The sequence below is a fragment of the Choristoneura fumiferana genome, chromosome 23 (assembly GCF_025370935.1).
Source record: "Choristoneura fumiferana chromosome 23, NRCan_CFum_1, whole genome shotgun sequence".
Taxonomy (NCBI): Eukaryota; Metazoa; Arthropoda; class Insecta; order Lepidoptera; family Tortricidae; genus Choristoneura; species Choristoneura fumiferana.
In genome coordinates this window covers 13,509,799-13,533,023 of record NC_133494.1, presented here as the reverse complement: position 1 = coordinate 13,533,023, position 23,225 = coordinate 13,509,799, and the positions used below count along the sequence as shown (strand labels likewise).

At 40.5% G+C, this 23,225-nt stretch overlaps 1 protein-coding gene and 2 pseudogenes across 1 annotated transcript; 2 read left to right on the top strand and 1 right to left on the bottom strand.

Moving 5' to 3' along the window:
• Nucleotides 1-3,876: 3,876 nt before the first annotated feature.
• On the top strand, nt 3,877-8,311 carry LOC141441247 (actin-related protein 2/3 complex subunit 2-like; annotated as a pseudogene).
• A 578-nt stretch (nt 8,312-8,889) lies between these two features.
• Nucleotides 8,890-9,954, bottom strand: LOC141440655 (uncharacterized). Its single transcript, XM_074105179.1, has one exon. The coding sequence runs from the start codon at nt 9,835-9,837 to the stop codon at nt 8,974-8,976; it is 864 nt and encodes a 287-aa protein (XP_073961280.1). The 5' UTR covers nt 9,838-9,954; the 3' UTR covers nt 8,890-8,973.
• A 12,797-nt stretch (nt 9,955-22,751) lies between these two features.
• The window catches only part of LOC141441246 (uncharacterized), a 14,660-nt pseudogene continuing 14,186 nt past the window's right edge, over nt 22,752-23,225 (top strand).

Sequence of the window (23,225 nt, the reverse complement as noted above, 5' to 3'; positions counted from 1 at the left end):
ATGGCGATAGCAGTGCATGTGCTTTAAACGAAGCATTGCCATATGGCCACTCCACTGCTATACACAAATAGAATGCAGTAATCATTTATTACGAAATTATTGCACTAAATTGAGAAATTTGACAAAAAAAACTGAAAATAAACAAGGACCTGTCCCTATTATCATGAGGAAATGCCTAAATGATAACATATTGCGACTACGAAAGGCAATTAAAGGAGCAATAGACTTTCTTCGAAAATGGAAGGGAAAACTTTTACTGAGAAAGTAAATGAATTAAAAAAAGACCTACGAAACGGCCTTGCCACGTTTTGGTGAGCATGCCAACTGCAAAACATATTTTTGTAATGGCCCGAAACCAGGCGAAAAACTTCATAGCCAAATGAAAGATTGTGGCTTGTGGTATGACATATACACCGCTATAAGTCCTATTTTAAACAATGCCGAAAGTCTCCTTATGGGGCAAACAAACATATTGTTGAGCAGTTTAATGCACTAATCGCAAAATTTATAGGAGGCAAACGAATAAATTACTCCCTTCGTGGATCTTATGAGTCCCGTTGCTACGCAGCTGCTACAAAAGAAACACCGGGAGTCTTGTAGCAACCATGAGTAAAGTATTAACAAAAAATGAAGAACTGGGGACTTACACGCAGAAGTATGAGAAGAGGCAGGCAGAAAAGGCGAAAAGAAAAATCAAGCCAAGACAAAAAATCAAAACGAAGAAAACGTATCGCAGGACCCGATGAACATTACGGTGATATCGAAAAAGAACCAGATATGGAAGTTGAGCACTACGAAAAAGAAAACAAGCACTCTTAGCAGACTTTTCAAAAAGTAAAATAGAACTTGAAAATATCCAAAAAGATACCGTTGGGCAGGCAACGAACCCTGAATGGATCAAACAACGAAAAATACGCCTTACTGCGTCAGTGTTTGGTCAAATATGTAAGAGAAGAGCTGCCACGTCGTGTAAAAAATTTATAAAAACACTCTTATATAGCAATTTTAAGGTAGCGATGCTACTAGATACGGCAATGAGAATGAGCCCATCGCTTTAAAAGAGACTGAAGCTGCACTAGGAGTGCAAGTATCACCTTGTGGGTTATACATCCTCGAGGAACACCAGTATTTTAGGCGCGAGTCCCGACGGAGTCATAGACGAAGAAACAATTGTGGAGATCAAATGCCCAGCTTCGGCGGCAAATATGACGCCAACAGAAGCTATTTTAAAGAAAAAATTACTTTCTGTGTGTTGACGAAAGTGATCCTCAGAAAATAAAACTGAAGCAAAATCACAACTACTTTTATCAAGTACAAGTCAGTTAAATATTACAAAAAAAAGATACTGTATCTTCGTGGTGTGGACTCCAAAAGGCATATTATTCGAAAAAATCGAAAAGGATACAGGATTCTGGGAGAGCATATTAAAAAATTGAGAAAATTTTACATGGAATGCATACTACCTGAAATTATAGATCCGCGTCTACCTAGAAAGTTACCGATACGAGAGAGTTCTTAAAAATAAGCGAATTTTCATACTTGTATGTATTAAAAAATAAAACACCAATATTGTATGACTTTTTTTATTTTATTCAATACACCCAATCTTCATGTGTCCAATCAAGTTGATGTTGTAGTCTATAGATATTATACTTTTCACTTCTCATGCTCGTAAAGTTCGTTTTTATGCTGAGATTAAGCGACATAAAATGACTTTTTTATGCTAGTGCATAAAATAAATCTTTGTCTAAGACCAAGCTAATCAGGTGTCAACCAGCCACAAACAGAAAGTTTTTAACTTTTTTATTTATTTATATAAAACTAAAATTAACCAAATCAATCAAAATAAATCAAAAAATAAAAAAATAGAATTATGTATATAGTAATTCATGAAAAATAAAAGAAACATAGTAGTGAACCATTGTTTCCACTGTTGCTATTTCCTCGAATTAATCGAAGTAAAAAGCAGTGTAAAACTCGAGCATTAAACCCATTTTTTCCCTCGACGTGTCTATCCACCCTCGCCGTACCGGAACGAACGTCTTAAAATCGTAAACGTCGTTAAAATGGCTCGTTTTATGCTCTTGTTGTACAATCGACTATTTCACTTCTCATGCTCGTAAAGTGCGTGTTCATGCTGCATCTAGGCAACATACAATAACTTTTTATGCTCTAGTGCATAAGTAGAATCTTCGTCTAAGGTCAAGGCAATCAAGTGTGAAACCACAAACAAAAGAGTTTCTACATATTTTTTTTTTTTACACCTAAAAATCATCAAATCGATGAAAAATAAATCAATAAAAAACTAATATAGTAAAGCATGAAAAATAAAAGGTACAAAATAAGTGAACATTTATTTTTACTATTGCTATTTCATTTCTTCGCAAGCGAAGTGAAAAGCAGAGTGTAAAACTCTAGCATTGAGCCCATTTTCCCCTCGACGTTTCTATCCACCCTCGCCGTGGCTCGGGTGGCTATATGAACGTCTCGGGTAAAATGCTCGTTTTATGCTTTTGTTGTACAATTACTATTTCATCACACTTGCTCGTAAACAGTGTCGTAAGCTGCAGGCTAACTTGGTTGCAGTCCTTAATAACCCTAAGGGCCTTTTTTTGGCGTTATGAGTTGTTGCGCGTACTAATACTGCTGCGCGCGCAGTTCTGCACGACTAGCAGGAGGACCTCGTGCACGCATGTCAGGCACATGCTGCGGGAGGCGGAGGGCGGCTGGTAGCTGGCGCTGCCAAGAACTGCACCAGCGGTATCGGCAATTTTTGTAACAATAATATTTTTCTTTACACATATTACAATTTTACTCGCAAATGGTGAAAACATTGTAAGTCGCACGGGCGGTACTATAATTATGAACATCGACCTAGTCCTCAGTCTTTGACTTTGAGCTTCTAATACTCTCGTTCGTAATTTCTTATTAACCGCCTTAAGACATAATGTAAGTTACGCTGGCCATAATGTGAGTTTTACCGCCCGCTATGCGTATGGTAAAACCCACTTTCTGGCAAGGTGAAGACGTAAAATTCTGTACTCACCATGGGCAGTAAAAAAGTTTTACAGCAATGTGTAGTTAATGTACATTTACGTTTTTGGAACGCCAAATAATATCCTAGCCGGTAGCTGCCCTCCCCGCTGTATATATATAATCTTGGTCTGGAGATGTTCTACTGTTATATTCTACTTAGATACTGCAATAATTTCACCATTGTATGGAGATATTTTACTGCAATATTGTTACTGTGACATGTCTCTAGCTCCGCTTCCCGCTAGCGCGCTCTTGCTTTTCTTTCTAGCGCCCTGTCTTACTCTAGGTGAAACAACAACATTTTAAAGCGTTAGCGCGTGATCTCAACGCGGAGTTGAGCGCTACTTGCTGCGGACTCTTAATTCATCACAAGACATCATTAATAAAACTCTCAACTTATTGTGTTTATGTGATGAAGCGAAAATTTACTGCCTTAATTGACTAATTCCATTTATCGATCCTATTGCCGTAGTTTACTTACCTTCGCGAGGCGAGGCCACAGTGGCGGCGCCTTAAACATTCATCAACCATCTACGCCTATACTGAGGCTGTAGCTATGTTTGTAACTTGTTCTATCGTAAATAAGATCCAGATATCTATTTGACTAGCTGGCTTAATGAGACACGCAAGTAGACGCTGTTTAGTTAAGGTACGAATCGATTGGTCGAAAAAGATATCAATACACTGTAAGCCGCAAAGACCATTCATTGATCTAGATCAGTGCCTAGAAAAATGTACCGCAAGACACTTGGCAGATAGTAATTTATTCAAAACAGATACAAATGTCTTACCTAACTATTAAAGCTAGCCGAGCCAAGTAAAAATAAAAATGAAATTCATATGCTAAAGATAAAAGGTAAGAATTACATGGTTAAATTAACGCATTCACTGCCACCTGACTTCCACAGGTGCCACCGACGCACATGTGCGTTCAAGATGTATGAATAATTATGACAGCGGCACTGGTGAAGTTCCGAAAACGAATATATGCGTCGGTGGCAGTGAATGCGTAAAGTAAAAACGAAACTGTTTTTGAAACTTACAGCCACTAATGTCGAAACATCAATTTGTTTAAATTGTGCCACTGCAGGCTTTTTTGGTATTAAATGCATGAGAAAAACTGTTGCAGATTTTTAAACCTAACCGTGCTAGTCACTAGTGCGGGCCGTGTAATTCAACCGTGCGTTATTCTAACATTTAGTTCTTTGACACCCCTTCTGCTGTGCCCGTTGGAAGGAAGACAAATCCTGAATAGCTTTTCTCAATTTGTCCAGGTTACAATGTGTCCATCCTCCTGGATCTGGAGAACATTCCGGAGGACTGGGAGGAGACGGTGAAGAAGGTGGGCCTGCTGAAGCGGAACTGCTTCGCTTCCGTGTTCGAGCGCTACTTCCGTCTGCAGGAGGACGGGGATGTGCCCAGAAGAGAGCAGTCATCAACTACCGGCAGGATGAGACTTTGTAACTGTCTTATCTTATATCTTTAAACGAGGAATGCTGTTTAGTTCTATGTTTATTTACTTTACGTTTCACTTTTATTGCTCATTTAAATTCTATATCTTCTCCACAAAAACCATGATTTAACAACAGAGAGTTTGATTAAAGCTCAGGTACTCATTTTTTATCTACACAACTTCCATAAATAAAAAGTATGGCCTGTTCTTGCCTGTGACTTGGTCTGTATAATTTTTCTAATTGCTAAGCCGTCGAAACAGCAACTTTCTGAACAAAAGTTATGTATGAGAGTAAAATATAAAGAATACCATTTTTATTAAATCTAAAATCGACGCCATTGTACCTAAGAACTAATTTCGCTATCTCTCATAGTTCCTGACTTCTCCCTACTGACCCATTTGGATTGATCACCCTGTATAATACTTTTATTAGTAGAAAGGATTAAAGTGGTAGGAGAAAACAGACTGGCTAAAATTTTGCATATTTGTTACTAATGTAGAGCCAAATCATCTATAAAAATTACGGTCCCAAAAAACTTAACTTTTAGGTCGCATAGACAGATAAAACAGTTCTGCAAGATATAGGTCGCAGAGTAGCGAGGTTTGTTAATTTGTTAAAGGTGCTTGCTGTTTCGTTATAAATAACTGATAGTAACAATTCCGTTCCATTTGGGTCTCTGGTGGCTGTGCCGCCGGCCACTTCCGTTAATTAATCAATTCGCTATAATCGGCGGAACAATCTCTGTTTTTATTTTGAAGCTAATAAAGCTTAATACAATGTAATACCTTATTTACAATCCGGTTTACGAAATTCTTGAAAAAAAAAAGTTCCTTCTGAGTCCTGACTTTTTTTTTAAACAAATGTAGTGCTCAAGACCTAGACGAGGGACTAGAGAGTCACGAGAGATTAGCCGAAATAAATTATTAAGAAAGGGTTTTTGAAATTCCCGCAATGTATGGATTTAGCTATTTTTTTTTTGTATTTTCCTACGAGGGTGAAGAAGCCGCGGGCTTATGCTACCTAAACGCTCTCTGTGTATGATTGTATTGGTTATGTTTGTGTCAGGTACGTGGAGGCGCAGGAGGATCGCGTGACGGTTGTGTTCTCGACGGTGTTCCGGCACGAGGACGACATGGTCATCGGGAAAGTCTTCATGCAGGAGCTCAAGGAGGGCCGGAGAGCCTCGCACACCGCGCCACAGGTACACAGACACAACTTTATCAGACTTGTAGTAAACATTGTCGTTAATAAACCAGCGTTATACAGCCAAATTACGAACAGTGGTAAGTAGCTGATCAACTCCTGTTCGCGACTGTACTTTGATTTTGATCACATAAGATCTTTAGAGTGCGCTACCGTTGAGATAAAACGAAGCGGCGAGGGCCAGAATTTCATATGTCAATGCAGCTCGGTTTGTAATCTCTACATCTCTGTAAAAAAGGGTATTGTTTTTTTGGACAGTGGCTAGTGTTGTAATTACAGATCACTGCTAGATTTTGAAATTTTATAATTTAGAAGTTTCAATCACTCAATCAATCAAATCATTTATTGCATTGTAACGTTGTTACACTAGATGTTTATTTCTATCTCCATTTTAGTAAAATAAGGATATGATGTTGCGCAAATGTATTTTGAACTTTATTTTGTTTATTTCAGGTGCTATTTTCACATAAGGAACCGCCACTAGAACTCATGGACACCGAGGCGAAAGTAGGAGACAATATCAGTTACGTTACATTTGGTGAGTATCTAATCTGTTATACATTTTTAGGTAAAAAAAAATAACACAATCTTTTTGCTAACATTACTTACTTGATTATTGCTTTGTCGCCAGAGCTCAGCAGGGCTACTACGAAACCCGAAACTCGAAGTTCGTCTCGTGTGGTCCCTCTGACACTTATACTATTTAATACGCGAGCGAGAGAGACGGTACGATACGAACTTCGAGTTTCGTGTTTCGGAGTAGGCCTTCTGTACAATACATGTACCAGAGTTCCAGTAAATCTGACCACAAGAAGGGGTTCAGGTCAAACCAAAATTACTTAATTTAAACTTAAGTTTAAAAATTGATAATTTTAAAACAAACCCAAAAAAATGTAACTTTAAATTGGAATATTTTTAAATAATATTGTAACTATGTATTGGCATGAATTTTAAGTAAGTTTGAATGTACCTTTCAATCTATGTACTGTAAATATCGGTGAGATATGAAATTACGTTCACGGTTCGTTTATTTTGCGCAACAAATCAGTTACTTGACTCGCTCTACTAACGCTGATCAATGTCTAATTTGAATAAATCAATAATTCTCAATACGACACTGCAGAATCGGTTCAAATGAAACCTAGTGGTGCTTTTAAGCCCAAACGTCAATAAAGAGAAGATGGCAAGCAAACATTTGGAAGCCCCATTTTTTTTTCACCGGGATCCTGGGTTACTTAGCTATGCCACTGTCCCCCACTATACCTTATTTAGTACTTTTCACCGCTTCTGTGCCAGGGCTACCTATACCAAAAGACTCTGGTGTTACCAAATGCAAAAACAAACTATCCTCAAAATTCATACTTTTATCGAGCTGCAATAATTTTTTGCTGACCATAAACTGCACTCCGCCTTCTGTATATGTAAAGAATATTGAAAATACAAACTGAGACATGGAATGAATTTGGAGTTGAAATAAAAAATACAAAAATACTCCAAAAAACCAATCATAATTTGATTGCTTAGTAGAGACATCTTTTGTCTGGGTGAGTGGTTAGTTCCAAAAGAATGTGACACGTCTCTCGATGAAAGCGAAACATAGATGTCGCTAGTGCTGCTGCTTAAGTAGCGTAGTGGAAAAAAAGCAACCTGAGATATGTGTGCATAGGAGAAATTCGTGTCTAGACTCCTGTCCAGCGGTGGTGTAAGGGTTATAGTACGCAGCACGGATTGGTGAGGACCTGGGTTTTCTGGTTTTTCTGTGCATCCATGTCTCAGTTTGTATTTTCGATATGGTTTCACGGGATACCCGTAAAAGTAACGAATTTGGAGTTGAATTAAAAAATACAAAAAGACTCCAAAAAACCAATCATAATATGTAAGGAATGTCAACTTTTACGGAATTTTTTGAGGAAAACAATGATTTTGTGTGCAGTGCTGTTCCCGCGGCACACGACGGGCGCGGCGCGCGCCAACACGATCGACCTGCTGCACATGTTCCGCGACTACCTGCACTACCACATCAAGTGCAGCAAGGTCTACGTGCACTCGCGCATGCGCGCCAAGGCCGGCGACCTGCTCAAGGTGCTCAACCGGGCGCGCCCGCAGCCCCGGAACCCCGCCGAGCGGAAGACCATCACGTGAGTACAGTACACTCGCGCATGCGCGCCAAGGCCGGCGACCTGCTCAAGGTGCTCAACCGGGCGCGCCCGCAGCCCCGGAACCCCGCCGAGCGGAAGACCATCACGTGAGTACAGTACACTCGCGCATGCGCGCCAAGGCCGGCGACCTGCTCAAGGTGCTCAACCGGGCGCGCCCGCAGCCCCGGAACCCCGCCGAGCGGAAGACCATCACGTGAGTACAGTACACTCGCGCATGCGCGCCAAGGCCGGCGACCTGCTCAAGGTGCTCAACCGGGCGCGCCCGCAGCCCCGGAACCCCGCCGAGCGGAAGACCATCACGTGAGTACAGTACACTCGCGCATGCGCGCCAAGGCCGGCGACCTGCTCAAGGTGCTCAACCGGGCGCGCCCGCAGCCCCGGAACCCCGCCGAGCGGAAGACCATCACGTGAGTACAGTACACTCGCGCATGCGCGCCAAGGCCGGCGACCTGCTCAAGGTGCTCAACCGGCGCGCCCGCAGCCCCGGAACCCCGCCGAGCGGAAGACCATCACGTGAGTACAGTACACTCGCGCATGCGCGCCAAGGCCGGCGACCTGCTCAAGGTGCTCAACGGGCGCGCCCGCAGCCCCGGAACCCCGCCGAGCGGAAGACCATCACGTGAGTACAGTACACTCGCGCATGCGCGCCAAGGCCGGCGACCTGCTCAAGGTGCTCAACCGGGCGCGCCCGCAGCCCCGGAACCCCGCCGAGCGGAAGACCATCACGTGAGTACAGTACACTCGCGCATGCGCGCCAAGGCCGGCGACCTGCTCAAGGTGCTCAACCGGGCGCGCCCGCAGCCCCGGAACCCCGCCGAGCGGAAGACCATCACGTGAGTACAGTACACTCGCGCATGCGCGCCAAGGCCGGCGACCTGCTCAAGGTGCTCAACCGGGCGCGCCCGCAGCCCGGAACCCCGCCGAGCGGAAGACTATCACGTGATTTAGTAGGGGGAGAGGTCAGGCGGTTTGTGACACAGAAACAAATTGCAATTTCATAGTAATACGAGTGACAAAAGAAGATAGTAAAATAATAATAATAATAATAAATTTATTTCGACCAACTCGGATCATACACATAGAAATTAAGAACAATAAGATTACATTAAATATTAAATATACTAAGTGGGCAACACATGCAGCTGGTTCCAGTGGCACATAAATGGACCGTCATTCCGCTCAGAAACTGTCTTCAGGAGGCTGTTGGGGCTGCGAGTGATGCGCTGCAGCAGCGAGGCGACCCGTTTCCGCATGATTGCGTGAAAGCCGTCTGCATGCGCCTCCGCGAACATTCCTGACGCGCTGCAGCGCCCCGGCAGCCCCAGCAGCATTCTGAACGCGTTGTTATATTGAACGCGTAGGGCGCTGTAGGCTTTGTGAGTATAATTGACCCACAGGCTGCAGGTATAAAATGACTGGCAGTATGCCTTAAACAAAGAAATTTTGACGTTTTTAGTACACCTGGCAAACCTACGGATCAACATATTACTCCTCACCGCCAGCGCCCTACGCTCTCGCTCTATATCCTTACAGTCGCTAAGTGACGCTGTAACCCAATGCCCCAGATATTTAAACTCCTCGACTACCTTTAGAGGAGTGCCTTCGAGTTTTACTTGGGGAATACGTGGATAGCTCATTGTACCCGCCTTAAACACCAGCAACTCACTCTTTGAGGCATTATATCTAAGGCCGTGGGCCTCAGCGTATCTTTCACATATGACTAAAAGATCTTTAATGGCGCCTATTGACGGGCCCAGCAACACCATGTCATCTGCGTAACTTATATTATTAATAAATTTACCTCCTACTGAGCATCCGACCATAGTGTTGCTGAGCTCATCAATCAGCCGATCGACATACAGGCTGAAGAGTTTGGGTGACGTGAGCCCACCCTGTCGTACCCCACACTCTGTCCTGTATGTGTCAGATAACGAGTCAGCCCACCTTACCACGTTATTTTGGTGACCATACCAGAACTTAAACATTTCAATCAACTCACTGGGTAACGTGGTGTCCTCGTACAGTTTTTGCCATAACTTACTATATGACACCAAATCAAAAGCCTTGGACAAGTCAAGAAAACACGCGTATACGGGTGTTTTCCTGTCCTGTAAAATTGGTGTCACGTGTTATATAAATGGCTTCTAATGGCTATCGAGTATTTTACGTTAATCAGTGTGGATGGGGGAAGGGGGCAGAAGAAGCATAGGGGTGAAGCACGGCGCCTCAAGATAGGTCAGTTGGAGTGCGCGCAAAAAAAATTGAAGAACACTTCAAGGTTACGACATCCTACTGACTGCGCCAGTCCAAAAGCAGCAAAAATTGGGAGATTCAAAAGGATCTGTGATTATGAATTCGATCATTGCTTGTGCCAATCCAATATTCATAGATACTCTTATAAATAATAATAATAATAATAATAATCATATTTATTCAGACTTTTCAATCCATTTTGTTAGTAATACATAATCACTTATTGACTAATGTTAGTAGCGTTCTATGTTAACTTAACTTAATTAAAAATAATAATAATAATAATGTCAAATTCACATGTCACGTATAAAAGGAGGCACAGGAGCGTGCAACGAATGCCAGTGCCTCATGAAAGGGCCGTCAAGCCGCTCGGCCACCACCGCCAGCAGCCGGTTGCCGCTGTCCCGCGCTCTGCGCGCCATCGAGGCCGCTCGCTTGCGCATCGTAGCGTGGAAGCAGTCCACGCGCGCTTCTTATAAATTGTACAAATAGTGCTTATATTATTTCAGGGAAGAACATTCATAAGGCGAGATTGAGTGTTGCGGTCTGGCGGATCGTAGGTGCCGCCGCCGCGCCGCCCGTTAGCCTTATTTATTACCCACACCGGCGGACACCTACCCAGCGGAGCAGCGGACGCGGAACCATGACGAAGGGACTCCGACAATGTGCGTATTTCTTAAGTTTAATATCTATGCCATAACAAACTTCACATATTCTTTGGTATCTGTTTATCTTAGTCGAGTGCCACTCGGTCACAAATTTGCTTACGAATTCATAATGTTTAAATAAACAAACAGAATGCCAAATATTTACAAAAAATGCTCAATATTGTACCGACTGTCGACGATGTTTACAAGCGATGATGAAATGTGCACATTGTTTTTATAAATATTTATTGTCAACTCTTCATGCCTAGCGTAAAGTCAATAAATAATGTTGCTGTAGTACTTGTTGATTACAAAATTATGCTTTATTATATGAGAGTTCTATTTACGGCGACGGCCCTGCGGCCCTTCTCGTAGCTTACGTAATTTTGTTGATATAAGTAATCCGATTACCAATCCTCATGTAGGGTATAATGTAATATAAACTTAGCCTATTATTGTTTCGGTTAACAAAGATGTAAAAATGTATATCTCCGGATTATCGAGACAGGTAACATGCACAAACTCGTACGAATTACTCACTATTAACTTTATAACGATACCCTCTTGTCTAGTTTGATAATGCTGTCTTCGCAATATACGAACAATAATTATTTAAATAAAGTTACTCTCTTACGTTGTTAGGTAGGCCCGATTCAATTATAATCTAAGTGAAAGTGTATAGTATTTGCCAATAGATCGTACCACAGCCGCGGACTCTGCGGCAGGCGCCCGCGTACGTTTTGCACGGGAGCTTTGGTTTCGGTTCAGTAGAGTCGCTAGGTTAGATCGCGGTACACTGTATCCAACATTTTAAATGCAATTCAAACTCCTATCCCAATTTTGCATTTATTAAACTGGTAACAATTCTTATCAAAAATTATTTTCTAAAAGTTATGATTAAAATAATAAGTATTCTTCGACTTTTATTATAGTTCATGAGAAATAGAAAAATGGCACAGTTATTGTGTTAGACCACTTTTGCACCAAGTAAATTGCTCAAAATGAACACCAAGGAGCCATAGCATTAGTGAAGATTTCAGATTAAACATTTAGCCATTATTTATGAACATAATGCATTTTAAAAAGTCACCATTCGGTAATTAAGTTACGTCGCGCTGTTTACTCTGTCATATTGTGAATCTGAACTTTCAAGTTACGCGCACTTAAAGAGCCACCTAATACAACGCAATAATAATATTATTCGGTGGCGTAGATATTCAGATTTACAATAGCATCTTAGTTTGCAATAAGTGCAGTATGTAGGCGGAATGAAGTACGTAATATAAGAAGAGATTGTGGCAAAGTATCGAGTCATGGACTGAGAGTTATTTAGGCTACGAGTATCATAAATGGTTGGTTTGAAAGTCGATGGGGTTTAAAATAATGTAAAACACTAAGTCATAATTAAATTGCATGGGTTGATATCATAACGTGACATGAAATATTAACAATTGACAGATTCTATAGATAATGCGGCAAGTAGTCGAGTATGAATGGAATGTAATACATTAAAGCGTGTAGACACAATTTAAATAAAAAAAATTGTAGCTAACTTGAATTATATGTAATTTTCTTTGCAAGATGTATTATTTATGTATTATAAAGTGTAAGTTAAATATGTTGCTTTAAAGTTATAGCTTACAATTTGATCATTGTTTCTTTTTCTGTCAGTCTTAACGCCAGATTATGTAAACTGCAGACTATGGAAGATATTTGTGAATATGTAATTATTCTTGTGATTTAAAATCCGTTTATACTGTATTTTTTATTTTCTAGATTAAAGAAAACATCTTACTGCAATTATTTACCTTTTTCATTTTACTTAAGATCTAATAAATAATTATCAGACGGTAATGTTCATACTTTTATCCTGCCCTCATGTAACTAGGGAATAAATCATGATGTCACTAAAAAGCATGCGTTAATCTTTACTCCTACATATTTCATTTAATACGTTGACAGCTACTTCACATTGCCTCACTATTCTTCCATTGCCACCCTACAAAATTAATATAATTAATTGGGCTAGGAGCCTTCTATCGGCAACCAAGTTAAAATATCGTGAATGATAATGCTGGGCCCCTTGGATGATGCTCATAGCATTCAACGTGTTAAGTATGAGTCAATCACAATGGTCACAAAACAAATAAATGGTTTGTACAGCGCCCATGACGAATCTTAAATTCAATCGTCTTTAGGCCTTTTCAGATCTCATTTTTATTTTTACGGGCAGACTAAGAAAGATCATTTTCTTTCACATAATCACAGACATAATCGAGTCAATGGACCAGAACGGACAATGTGAAACGTTTCAGCATACTCGTGATTCACTATTGACTTGCTCCAATATTGAATGGGATAATATGAAAACACTCTAACGGCCACTTGCTGGTAAAAAACAATAAAATAGATTTGATAGTTAAACCTAGTTCATGCTTCACAGTTTGATATACATTTTCATACTATAAACTGACCGTAACGCTTTATAGAAATTGTTTTTTTCATCAAGTGGTCTATGACATTGCAATGCTTACTACCAAATGAAATAACTTCTTCTACTTTTTGCCACTGGAAGTGGATCATAATTAACATGCAAGATTAAAGATTTGAAACAAACAAATATACGAGGTGAAGCTAATTTTTAGTAGCTTATTTTTATTAGTTTTTAGTCGTAAAGTCTTTTGACTTACAAAAAACCTTGCATTAAAAATGCGACAATGAACGCCAAGTCGCTAAAAATATGGCATCAATCATCTATATTTTAATTATCATAATCAACATACTAGGCTCTATATTTCTAATGCATGGGCTCTAATATCTATACACTAAATAAACCAGATAATAATAAATGTTTTTATTTTAGTTTAGTAGAATATTATGCTACATTTAAATCAGTGGCATACTTGCCTAGCTTTTCACTCTTAAAACACGATGTGCGAGCTTGACTTGTAGTTCTAGCCTGAGACTGACTGACTGACCTGACCTGAGACAGACTTATAGACTGCCTACAGCCCAATACTCAAGGTCCAGCTCACATGCGCATCTGATAGTAATATCTTGCCTCTTTTATAAAGCATCGCTGTATAAGACATACTATTTGCCCCTAAACTTGCTTGCTTGATCATAACTTGCTTAAAAGTATTTTACAATGTCTTAAAATTCGGGCATCATCATGCTAGAAGAATTTCGGAAAATGACCCGCCATTACTAATCCTTATTGCTCGTTCAAGTGTTCATACGCTGATACACACGATTTGCAAGCGTGTCGACAGTATAGTGAAGACATAGACAGTGTCAGTGTAGTGGGCTGAGAATTCGACTTTAGTGGCAGGTCATTATGCGAAATACTGCTTGCTCGCTAACCACAGTTTTCAATACAGGTTTTAGAAATCCATTTTGTTATTAGAAGGCGTGGGTGACGGCTCCGTCGGTGACTTAGGTCCCAACTTGGAGAGGTGGCTCACTTTGGTTGCGAATTTCACGAAACTCATCCCGGAAACTTGTGGCTCCGGTTTCTGGCCAGTTTCTTGAAAAGGCGCTTCCAGAGAGCCTGTGTAAAGAAAAAACAAGGTAAAACTTGGGGCTACGTGCGGCATTAGTATACATTCTTCTACGCGGACGGTGTCGCGGGCAACAGCTAGTTCTTACACAAAATCATGACACGCAAACAATGAATATGAGCAAATAAATATCGAAACATAAATATCAAACGTGAACGACTGAACGTAACCTGAGACCTTACTGTCTAACACACTTGGAACACAATCGTTTTCACCTTTTCTTTCGGTCACACGGCATGCATAAGACGAGGGTAGAAAGAGATGGCGAATGCGATCGCAAATGTTAGCGCGTTAAACAGAGTTTAGACTTGCAAGAAAAATCGTGCAAGTTGCATTACATTGCGGCGATCGATTGACCACTGGAAACTCGCTGGCTTTACGGCCTCGCAAAGTAATGCAACTTGCACGATTTTCTTGCTAGTCTAAACTCGGCTTTAGATAACACAGCCTCTGCTCTATAAAGCAGAGTTTAGACTTGCAAGAAAAATCTTGCAAGTTGCATTACATTGCGACCCTCGATTGAGGTTACAAAATCGTTGGCTTTACAGCCTCGCAATGTAATGCAACTTGCATGATTTTTCTTGCAAGTCTAAACTCTGCTTTATAGAGCAGAGCCAGTATTGTCTAAAGCTACTCTTCTTTCTGTCACACGGCATAAGACGAGGGTAGAAAGAGATGGCGAATGCGATCGCAGATGTAAGCGCGTTAAACAGAGTTTAGACTTGAAAGAAAAATCGTGCAAGTTGCATTACATTGCGGCGCTCGATTGACCACTAGAAACTCGTTGGCTTTACGGCCTCGCAATGTAATGCAACTTGCACGATTTTTCTTGCAAGTCTAAACTCGGCTTTAGACAACACGGGCTCTGCAGCAGCAGTTTAGACTTAGTTTAGACTTCCTGTCCCGAATCGGCCTATTTAGTCACGAGCGCAAGTGTTGTCGCGATGCTACTTAGATTATCTGCAAAAGATGTCAGGGCCTATTATAGACTTGCAAGAAAAATCGTGCAAGTTGCATTACTTACACTGACATGACGACCAGATGGCCTAGTTAGAGAACCTGACTACTAAGCTTGAGGTCCCGGGTTTGATTCCCGTGTGGGGGCAGATATTTGTATGAAAAATACGAATGTTTGTTCTCGGGTTGTTTAATATGTATTTAAGTATGTACCTATCTATATAATTATATTTATCCGTTGCTTACCCATACCACAAGCTTTGCTAAGCTTACTTTGGGACTAGGTCAATTGGTGTGAATTGTCCCGTGATATTTATTTATTTATTTATTATGTATTGCGATTGCGACGCTCGATTGACCACTACAAACTGGCTCTACGGCCTCGCAATGTAATGCAACTTGCACGATTTTTCTTGCAAGTTTAAACTCAGCTTAAAATTTGTGATAAAATTTAAACCTTGTAAACCTTTTCAGAAAAAAATAACTTGCCATTCTAATAATAATAAGTGGATAAAGACTTACTCTGTTGCGGCGACATAATAGAGCTCTGTTGTGATCCGTTATTTTCCTCCATCGATTTAGTTTTCTCGTGCAGCAGTTCCAAGGCTATAGCATGCAATAAGGTACAGAAGTATCAAAACAACGGTAAGTGATCTTAATTTAATATTTTATCTTATCTCGAGAGGCTTAACAAGTCTGACGCCAGTCAGTGCTAAGATGACAATATGATAGCACTTATGATTATTTGAGCGACCGTTTTCTTATTAGCGGCTGAATGAAATACCTACAATTGATGGGAGCATCACCTCTTATTAACACCTTCCAAAACACTATATCGACGAAAAAAAAGCTGAATATTCACCCCATATTGCCTAACGCAGCGTTAATTTTACATACATTTTAGCGGTATTTTAGGTCGCGGGCTACAACTATATTTATACTTTGGGTCGCCAGCCAAAAAGGTTAAGAACCGCTGGTCTAACGTATTTCGTATCACAATCGCTTTCACCTTATCTTGCTGTCAAACTGTATAAGTCGATGACGGTAGAAAGCATCGCAACTGACATTGGCCCAAGCCTTAATGCCGCCATTGAGGGAATAATAATAAAAATTAGAAATGGTGAATGCGATCTAACCGAGAGCACCTGCATGCCAGCGGACAATGGGCGGGCGTGCGATTTCTGTGTTCATTGCGTGTGCTGTGCTGCCGGATAACCACTTGCAGCGAGAACGCCGACCGCGCAATGCACAGTACACTGCCCGCCACGCTACGTTATCCGCTGGCGTCCAGAGATCTTGATCTGGATTATACTTGATTTGGATAGGTATTTAACTAAAAAACTTACCTACATAAAATAAAAAAAACTTACACAAAATAAAAATAGAACCTAAAACTAAAACAAATTACATAAAGAGCACCCCTTAGGCAAGGTCCCGAAGATGCTGGCAGCGTTTCCTCTCTGAACAGCTAGGCTAATTCTTTGTCCGAGGAAACTGCCAGCTCTTCGGTCACCTGTGACGTCTACTAATCTTTTTGAAATTTCTTTATTTTATTTTATGTAGGTAAGTTTGTTAGTTATGTTATGTAAGAGGAGAAATTTAAGTTAAATATTGTATTTTGTTATTTTGTACCGAAATGAATTTGAATAAATCTTTAACTAAATGTAAACAAAACAATGTCAATTGGTGTCTTTGAACGGTGGACTGTTTTATGTGGATTTTGAGGCACTGGAGTCGGTGAAGCAGTTTAAATTAATTAAAAAGGCAGAGATTGATTGCAGCCGTGTATTTCTCCATAGCACGCACGGAAGAAGGGGCGATATTGCCAACAATAAAAAAGTATTAAAAATTAACAATTTTTAGCTTGTGTTGCTAGCTATAGTTATATCGATAGAATCGATTTAGTACGCAACATGCTGCGGCCTCTACAAGAAACTGATACAATTTTTCTTCAAATAGAACAGTATAAACAAAGTCCACAACATAGCATAACTAATTAGCATAATAAGAACTAGCTATAAAAATTATTTAGAGACTAGCTTAGTATTAAAGATATACTTAGATTTTGACACTTAGCATGAAGTTATACAAACAAAACATTAATCATAATGCGTATCGGAAATAAAGACATTATTATTAAGGATGCCTTTCACATACCTACTTGCACCGTGAGGAAACCTGCACAGAAATTTTATAAGAACATGTTCACATACATAATATATAGTGAATGAAAATGAAGGTTAATTTATTTACTCGTGAGTATACTAAGAGCAAACTAAACATATACTTAGTTAAAAATTACAAATCACAATTTTTGTGCTTTGTGGTTGCAGAACCAAAAAAAAGAAACAAATTTTTACCAATAAAAGAGTGCTGTTTAGTATTGTTTTTACAATGTATACCAAATTATGCCATTATGGAACATCTATTGTGTATTTGTGTAATAACAAGTTTTACATAGATAAATTTTTGGAATATTTTTTAGTACTTTAGAGCAGAGCTTATAAATGAATTATTACAAGAATGGTGGCTTTGGTTATTTATAAGCTAAATTTACATCGACAATATATCATTGTTATTATCATGCACATAAAATATTAGATTAAAGAAACATTAATTTATTTGATGCTTCAATGTGAAATAAAAAAGAGACTATAACCTCTAACAAAAAAAATAATTCTTTTAAACAGAAAAAATTATACCTCTACCGGTAGTACACATATCTTATGGATAGACCTTTTGTGAGTATGACCGTTTGCCGTTCGCACTTCAACTGCGCGCACCAAACCATCTCTCCCAGGGAACAGGTTAGTGATTCTGGCCATCGGCCACTCGAGAGGAGGGAATTGTCATTAACTAATATAACTAAACTGCCTATACACACATTAGGCCTAGTCGATTGCCATTTTGGTCGATTTTGCAATTGATTCAAGTAATGCCTGCTCCAATACTTCCAGAACACCTGTTTCATGTTACTTATGATGGACCAAAATTTGAGTAAGTTTATAGATTTATTGCTTACATCTTGTTCTGGGTAGGTATTGAGAGGGGCACCAGTGAGGAAATGACCTGGAGACAGGTATGAGAGATCATTTGGATCAGTTGTGACTGCTGTGAGCGGTCGCGAATTTAGAATGCCTTCTATTTCCACCAGCACGGTGTTTAGCTGTTCGTACGTCAGTAGCGCCTTCCCAACGGTGCGCTTTAAATGATGCTTTGTATTTTTGACTGCACTTTCCCATAAGGAGCCAAATATAGGGCTATAGCTAGGTATAAAGTGGAAATTGATGCTTTTTGGGACGCGTAAGACTGCACATCGTGCTGGTGGGTTTGAGAGGCGTGCAAGCGATAGAACTCTTCTAATTTATTATTTGCTCCTTAAAAGTAGACCCGTTATCAGAGTAGACGTCGCTGGGCCTGTTACGTCGCGCTATGAAGCGTTTAAAGGAGGCGAGAAAGCATTCGGTGGTCAAATCGCTGCAGAGCTCAAGATGTATCGCCTTTGTGGCAAAACATACAAATAGGGCTATGTATCCTTTACCGATTACTGGTTTTCTTATGCGACTGTTCTTGACTGATATCGGCCCGGCGAAGTCCACTCCGACCCTCTCGAACGGGCGGCATGCCGTAACTCGTGCTGTAGGCAAAGAGCCCATCAGCTGAGTTGTCGCAGCAGCCTTCAGTCTGAAACATATTACACACTTATGTATTACCTTTTTTACAGTACGCAAACCGTCAGTTATCCAGAATCGTTGCCTTAAGGAACTCAAAACTAGCCTTTGCCCTGCATGTAGTAGACCTATATGCTCGTTTCTCACAATCAAGTCAGTAATTATTGATTTTCTCGGCAATATGGCCGGATGCTGTGCAGCATATGGAAGCGGCGCATTTTGCAGGCGACCACCAACTCTCATAATGCCTTCACTATCGAGGAAGGGAGCCAGCGATTTTAATTCACCTTTGACTTGTTTGTGAGATTGTAGCAACTTTATGTCTTCTAGGTAGAAAATAGCTTGTTCTTGCTTCACTAGTAGCATGAGGCTTTATTTAGCTCTAATGTAGTGAGAAAGCCTTTGACTTTTTGAGAAGCTGATTTTGCATTGTTGCAAAATCTGAGAATGTATGCAAGTACGCGAGTCATTTTTCCTATAGTAGAGATTCGTTTCAAGGTGTCAAGTATATTATTATTATTGACTGTGGTTGTCAGACAGAGTGCACTAGATTGCTCGGGCTTAGATTCAGGCAGTTCTAATGGTGCTATTGTACCGTCTGGAAAATTATACTCTATATTGTGCAAGAAAGATGGACCGTGCCACCAGAGGGCGTGGCTATTGATTTCTTGAGGCTGAAGACCTCTGCTAAGGCAATCTGAGGGATTATGGTCGGTATTGACATAATGCCAATTATGATTTTTAGTCAATTCATTTACCGATCGGACTCTATTTGCGACATAGACATGTAGTTTTGTGACGTTAGTCTTTAGCCATGCCAGTACTATCTGTGAGTCAGAAAAAAGGTGAGTTGCATCAATTTTTAATTTTATTGTAAGTGTATCGTGTACTCGCTTTGCCAAACTTGACAATAATAGTGCTGCGTTCAACTCAAGTCTCGGAGTGGTAAGTTTTTTCTTACAGGGATTGATGCGAGACTTCGAACATAGCAATTCAGTGCGCACATTGCCATGCTTATCGATTGTGCGTAAGTACAGACAGCAGCCATAAGCCACTGATGACGCATCAGCAAATCCAACTAACTGATTGACTACAGTTTGCTGCGGCTTGACGCAGCGCGGTACAACTATTGGTTGCATTTTGGAAAGATCTTTTGCAAAGTCAGTCCACATACTGCGAATGTCATCTGGGGGAGTTGAGTCCCAGCCCACATCAGCTGACCATAGCTTTTGCATAATAACTTCGCGCGAACAAAAACTGGACCAATTAAACCCAGGGGGTCGTAAAATTTGCTAATGTAACTTAGGATGTCGCGTTTTGAATCATTTCGGCTGATATAAGGCTCGGGACACGTGCCCTTGAAGACATCAGATTTCACATCAAAGTGTATCCCTAATGTCTTCACAAGCGCGTTGTCTTTTTGGAGCTCAACTTCTCCTATGTGGTGACTATCTTTAGGTACATTCTCTAAAATAGTTTTGGAATTGAAGCCCATTTGTGCAACTGAAAACTTCCCATATTGAGTAACTGAATTAACTGTGACTGTGTTTGAGTTAACTCTTGTTCGGTGTTGCAAGAGACCAAAATATCATCAACATAAGTATTGTTTTTATAGCTGATGATGCTTGTGGCATTGAACTTTTGTGCCTTTCAGCAAGATCACTGAGACAGCGAGTAGCCAAATAAGATGATGGCTTGAGGCCATAGGTAACTGTTTTTAGCTCTATGCATTTTATGTCTTGCTCTGGAGATTCTCTCCAGAGAATGTTTTGCAATGATCTCTGAGCTGGGTCTAAATTTATACAGCGGAACATCATTTTGATATCACAAATAAAAAATAACTTGTCTATTCTGAATAGAAGGAGAATATCGAACAGGTCTCTTTGTACCACTGGACCGTTAAGCAACATGTCATTCAATGATACCTTTTTATTTGTACGCATAGACCCATCAAAGACAGCCCGCAGTTTTGTTGTGCGGCTATCTTCTTTTATTACTGCATGGTGAGGTAAAAAGTACACAGGATCTTTATTTAAATCAAGCTGATCAATTTCGCGGTACTCACCATGTTTTAATTCAAGGTACTGATCTATGAATTTTTTGTATTCGTTGAAAAGATTCACATTTTTGTGCAATCTTTTTTCTAGGTTTAGAAATCTATTTAGTGCTAAATTGAAAGAAACCCCTAACTCAGAGTTCATTTGCTCTAAAGGAACTTTATAGGCATTGAAACTTGGTATTTATTGTTCTCAAGCTTAGTAGTTTCCTTAAACAATTTTTCGCAATACTCATGCTCTGGTAGTTTCTCTGGGAAGATTTCAGGCACTTTTTCAGCTTCCCAAAATGCACTCATTTGATTAGAAATAGTGTTGTCACATTCTCTACAAAATAAAGACACAACCTGATCAAAGTTTCCTGCAGGCAGCTGCGTGCGGCCGGCGACGACCAGGCCGAATGATGTGTGTACTAGCGGGACTTCCAGGTTTGTGGTGCCTGATGCTGGAGAGCTCTGGTTGGTAGCTGCGAGGCTCTGGCTGCAGGGTGCGCCGCCACGATCAAACTGCGGCTGCGGTAGCAGGACCTGAAGAACACGTCAGCTCCAAGCAACAAATGCACATCACCCGGCTTATTAAAGCTTTCATCCGCTAGCTTGTAGTTTGGGGAAACACCATGCGTGACATATCAAACTGAGTTTTGTGGCAATTTGGTTGTTATTTTTTTACAATATGGCAATTGACATTTATTTTGAATGGATAAACTGCAGAATGCACATCAAGGTTTATACATTTGTCAATGGATTGCTCAGCATTTGTAATTCCCATGATAGTAGTGTTAGTTTTCTGTGATGATTTTCCTAATGCATCCACGGCCTTCTGTGTTATAAATGATGCTTGTGAACCACTATCAAGGAGAGCTCTGGCATATATTACGTCCCTGATTTAGCTATCAGCTTTATGCGTGCAGTAGGTAATAAGACCTGACCCTGGTGTGAAGTAGCAGACAAGGTGACAGAAGGGCTTGCGTGATGTGAGGCTCATCACTGTGCAATAATGTGTTGTGCTGTTGCTTGCACAAGGAACAGCGAAAGTGAAATTTACATTTGCGCTTGTGTTGGACAGACAAATATTGCACAAGTTGTTAGTTGATGCAAACTCTAAGCGTTTGTTAATTGCAGCCATTTTAAAACTCTGGCACTTAAATAATTTGTGTTCAGTTGACTTACAGTAAATGCAGGCGGCGATCTGATGGCTCTGCGTAGCTACAGGATAGCTGGCTAGACGTTGCGATTGCACCTTTTGGACATTGCAGTCAGTGTTCTCGATAGCCAATGCACGCTTCTCAATGAAGTCAATGAACTCTTTTACCGTGGGAATTTATTGTCTCGCTCCATCTGAAATGCTCGATATGTCATTGTGTCAAGCTTCCTTGACAGGATACATATGATGATGGAGTCCCAGGTGTCGATCATCTCGCCTAGGTTTTTAAAGCAGCTAGGTTCTGCTTGACAACTGAAAGAAATGCACGCAAGTTAGTGACATTGACCTATTTATTGCTGGCATGTCGAGTAGTACGCCAATGTGTTTCGCGTAATTCGAACCTTATTGTCGTATCGTTCTTTTAGGAGTCTCAACGCTTCAGTGTAGCTATCATCTTGGAGTGGGAGATTGTTTATTAATGCTAGAGGCTCACCACTCAAAAACCCTTCAGGTAATAAACTTTTGTACACAAGAAAATGTGGTTTCTGTATGTATTCATTGCTGTAACATGCTCATAAACTCGTAGTATTCTGTACTTACCAGTGAAAGTTGGTATGACCACGCTGGTAATTTAATTTGCCGGGACCCGTCGCTGGTTTTGTATCGGGCGGCGGGTTACCTTTATTTGATCGCAAGGTGTGGCGATCGCATCGAGTTGCGAGAGTAATGTAAGTAGGTGTCTTCGACATCATCCTCGTCCAAATTGTCGGACTTGTCAGGCTCTAAGTTAAGCGCGGTTATGCGCGCCGACAATCGGTCATACTCGTTAAAGGCGGTAATTAATCTTTCCTTTTTACCAACAGTAATTCCAATTCCGATTAAGGAGGCCTCTTTATTGAATGAATTTTTGAGCGCGTTATGGAAGCCTTTGCACGGCCCCTGTGGCCGCAATGCTCTCCTTTAATTCAGTAATCGGACATTATTGTACACACTAAACCACACGAATAATATAAATTTACTGAAAACATACTATTGTCTTAGTTAGACGAACAATGAACAACATGGCGAAGAGCGAACGAAAAAGACTT

Excerpts from the sequence above, each read along its gene's own strand:
- LOC141440655 (XM_074105179.1), bottom strand. The coding sequence starts at position 9,837 with ATGTTTAAGTTCTGGTATGGTCACCAAAATAACGTGGTAAGGTGGGCT.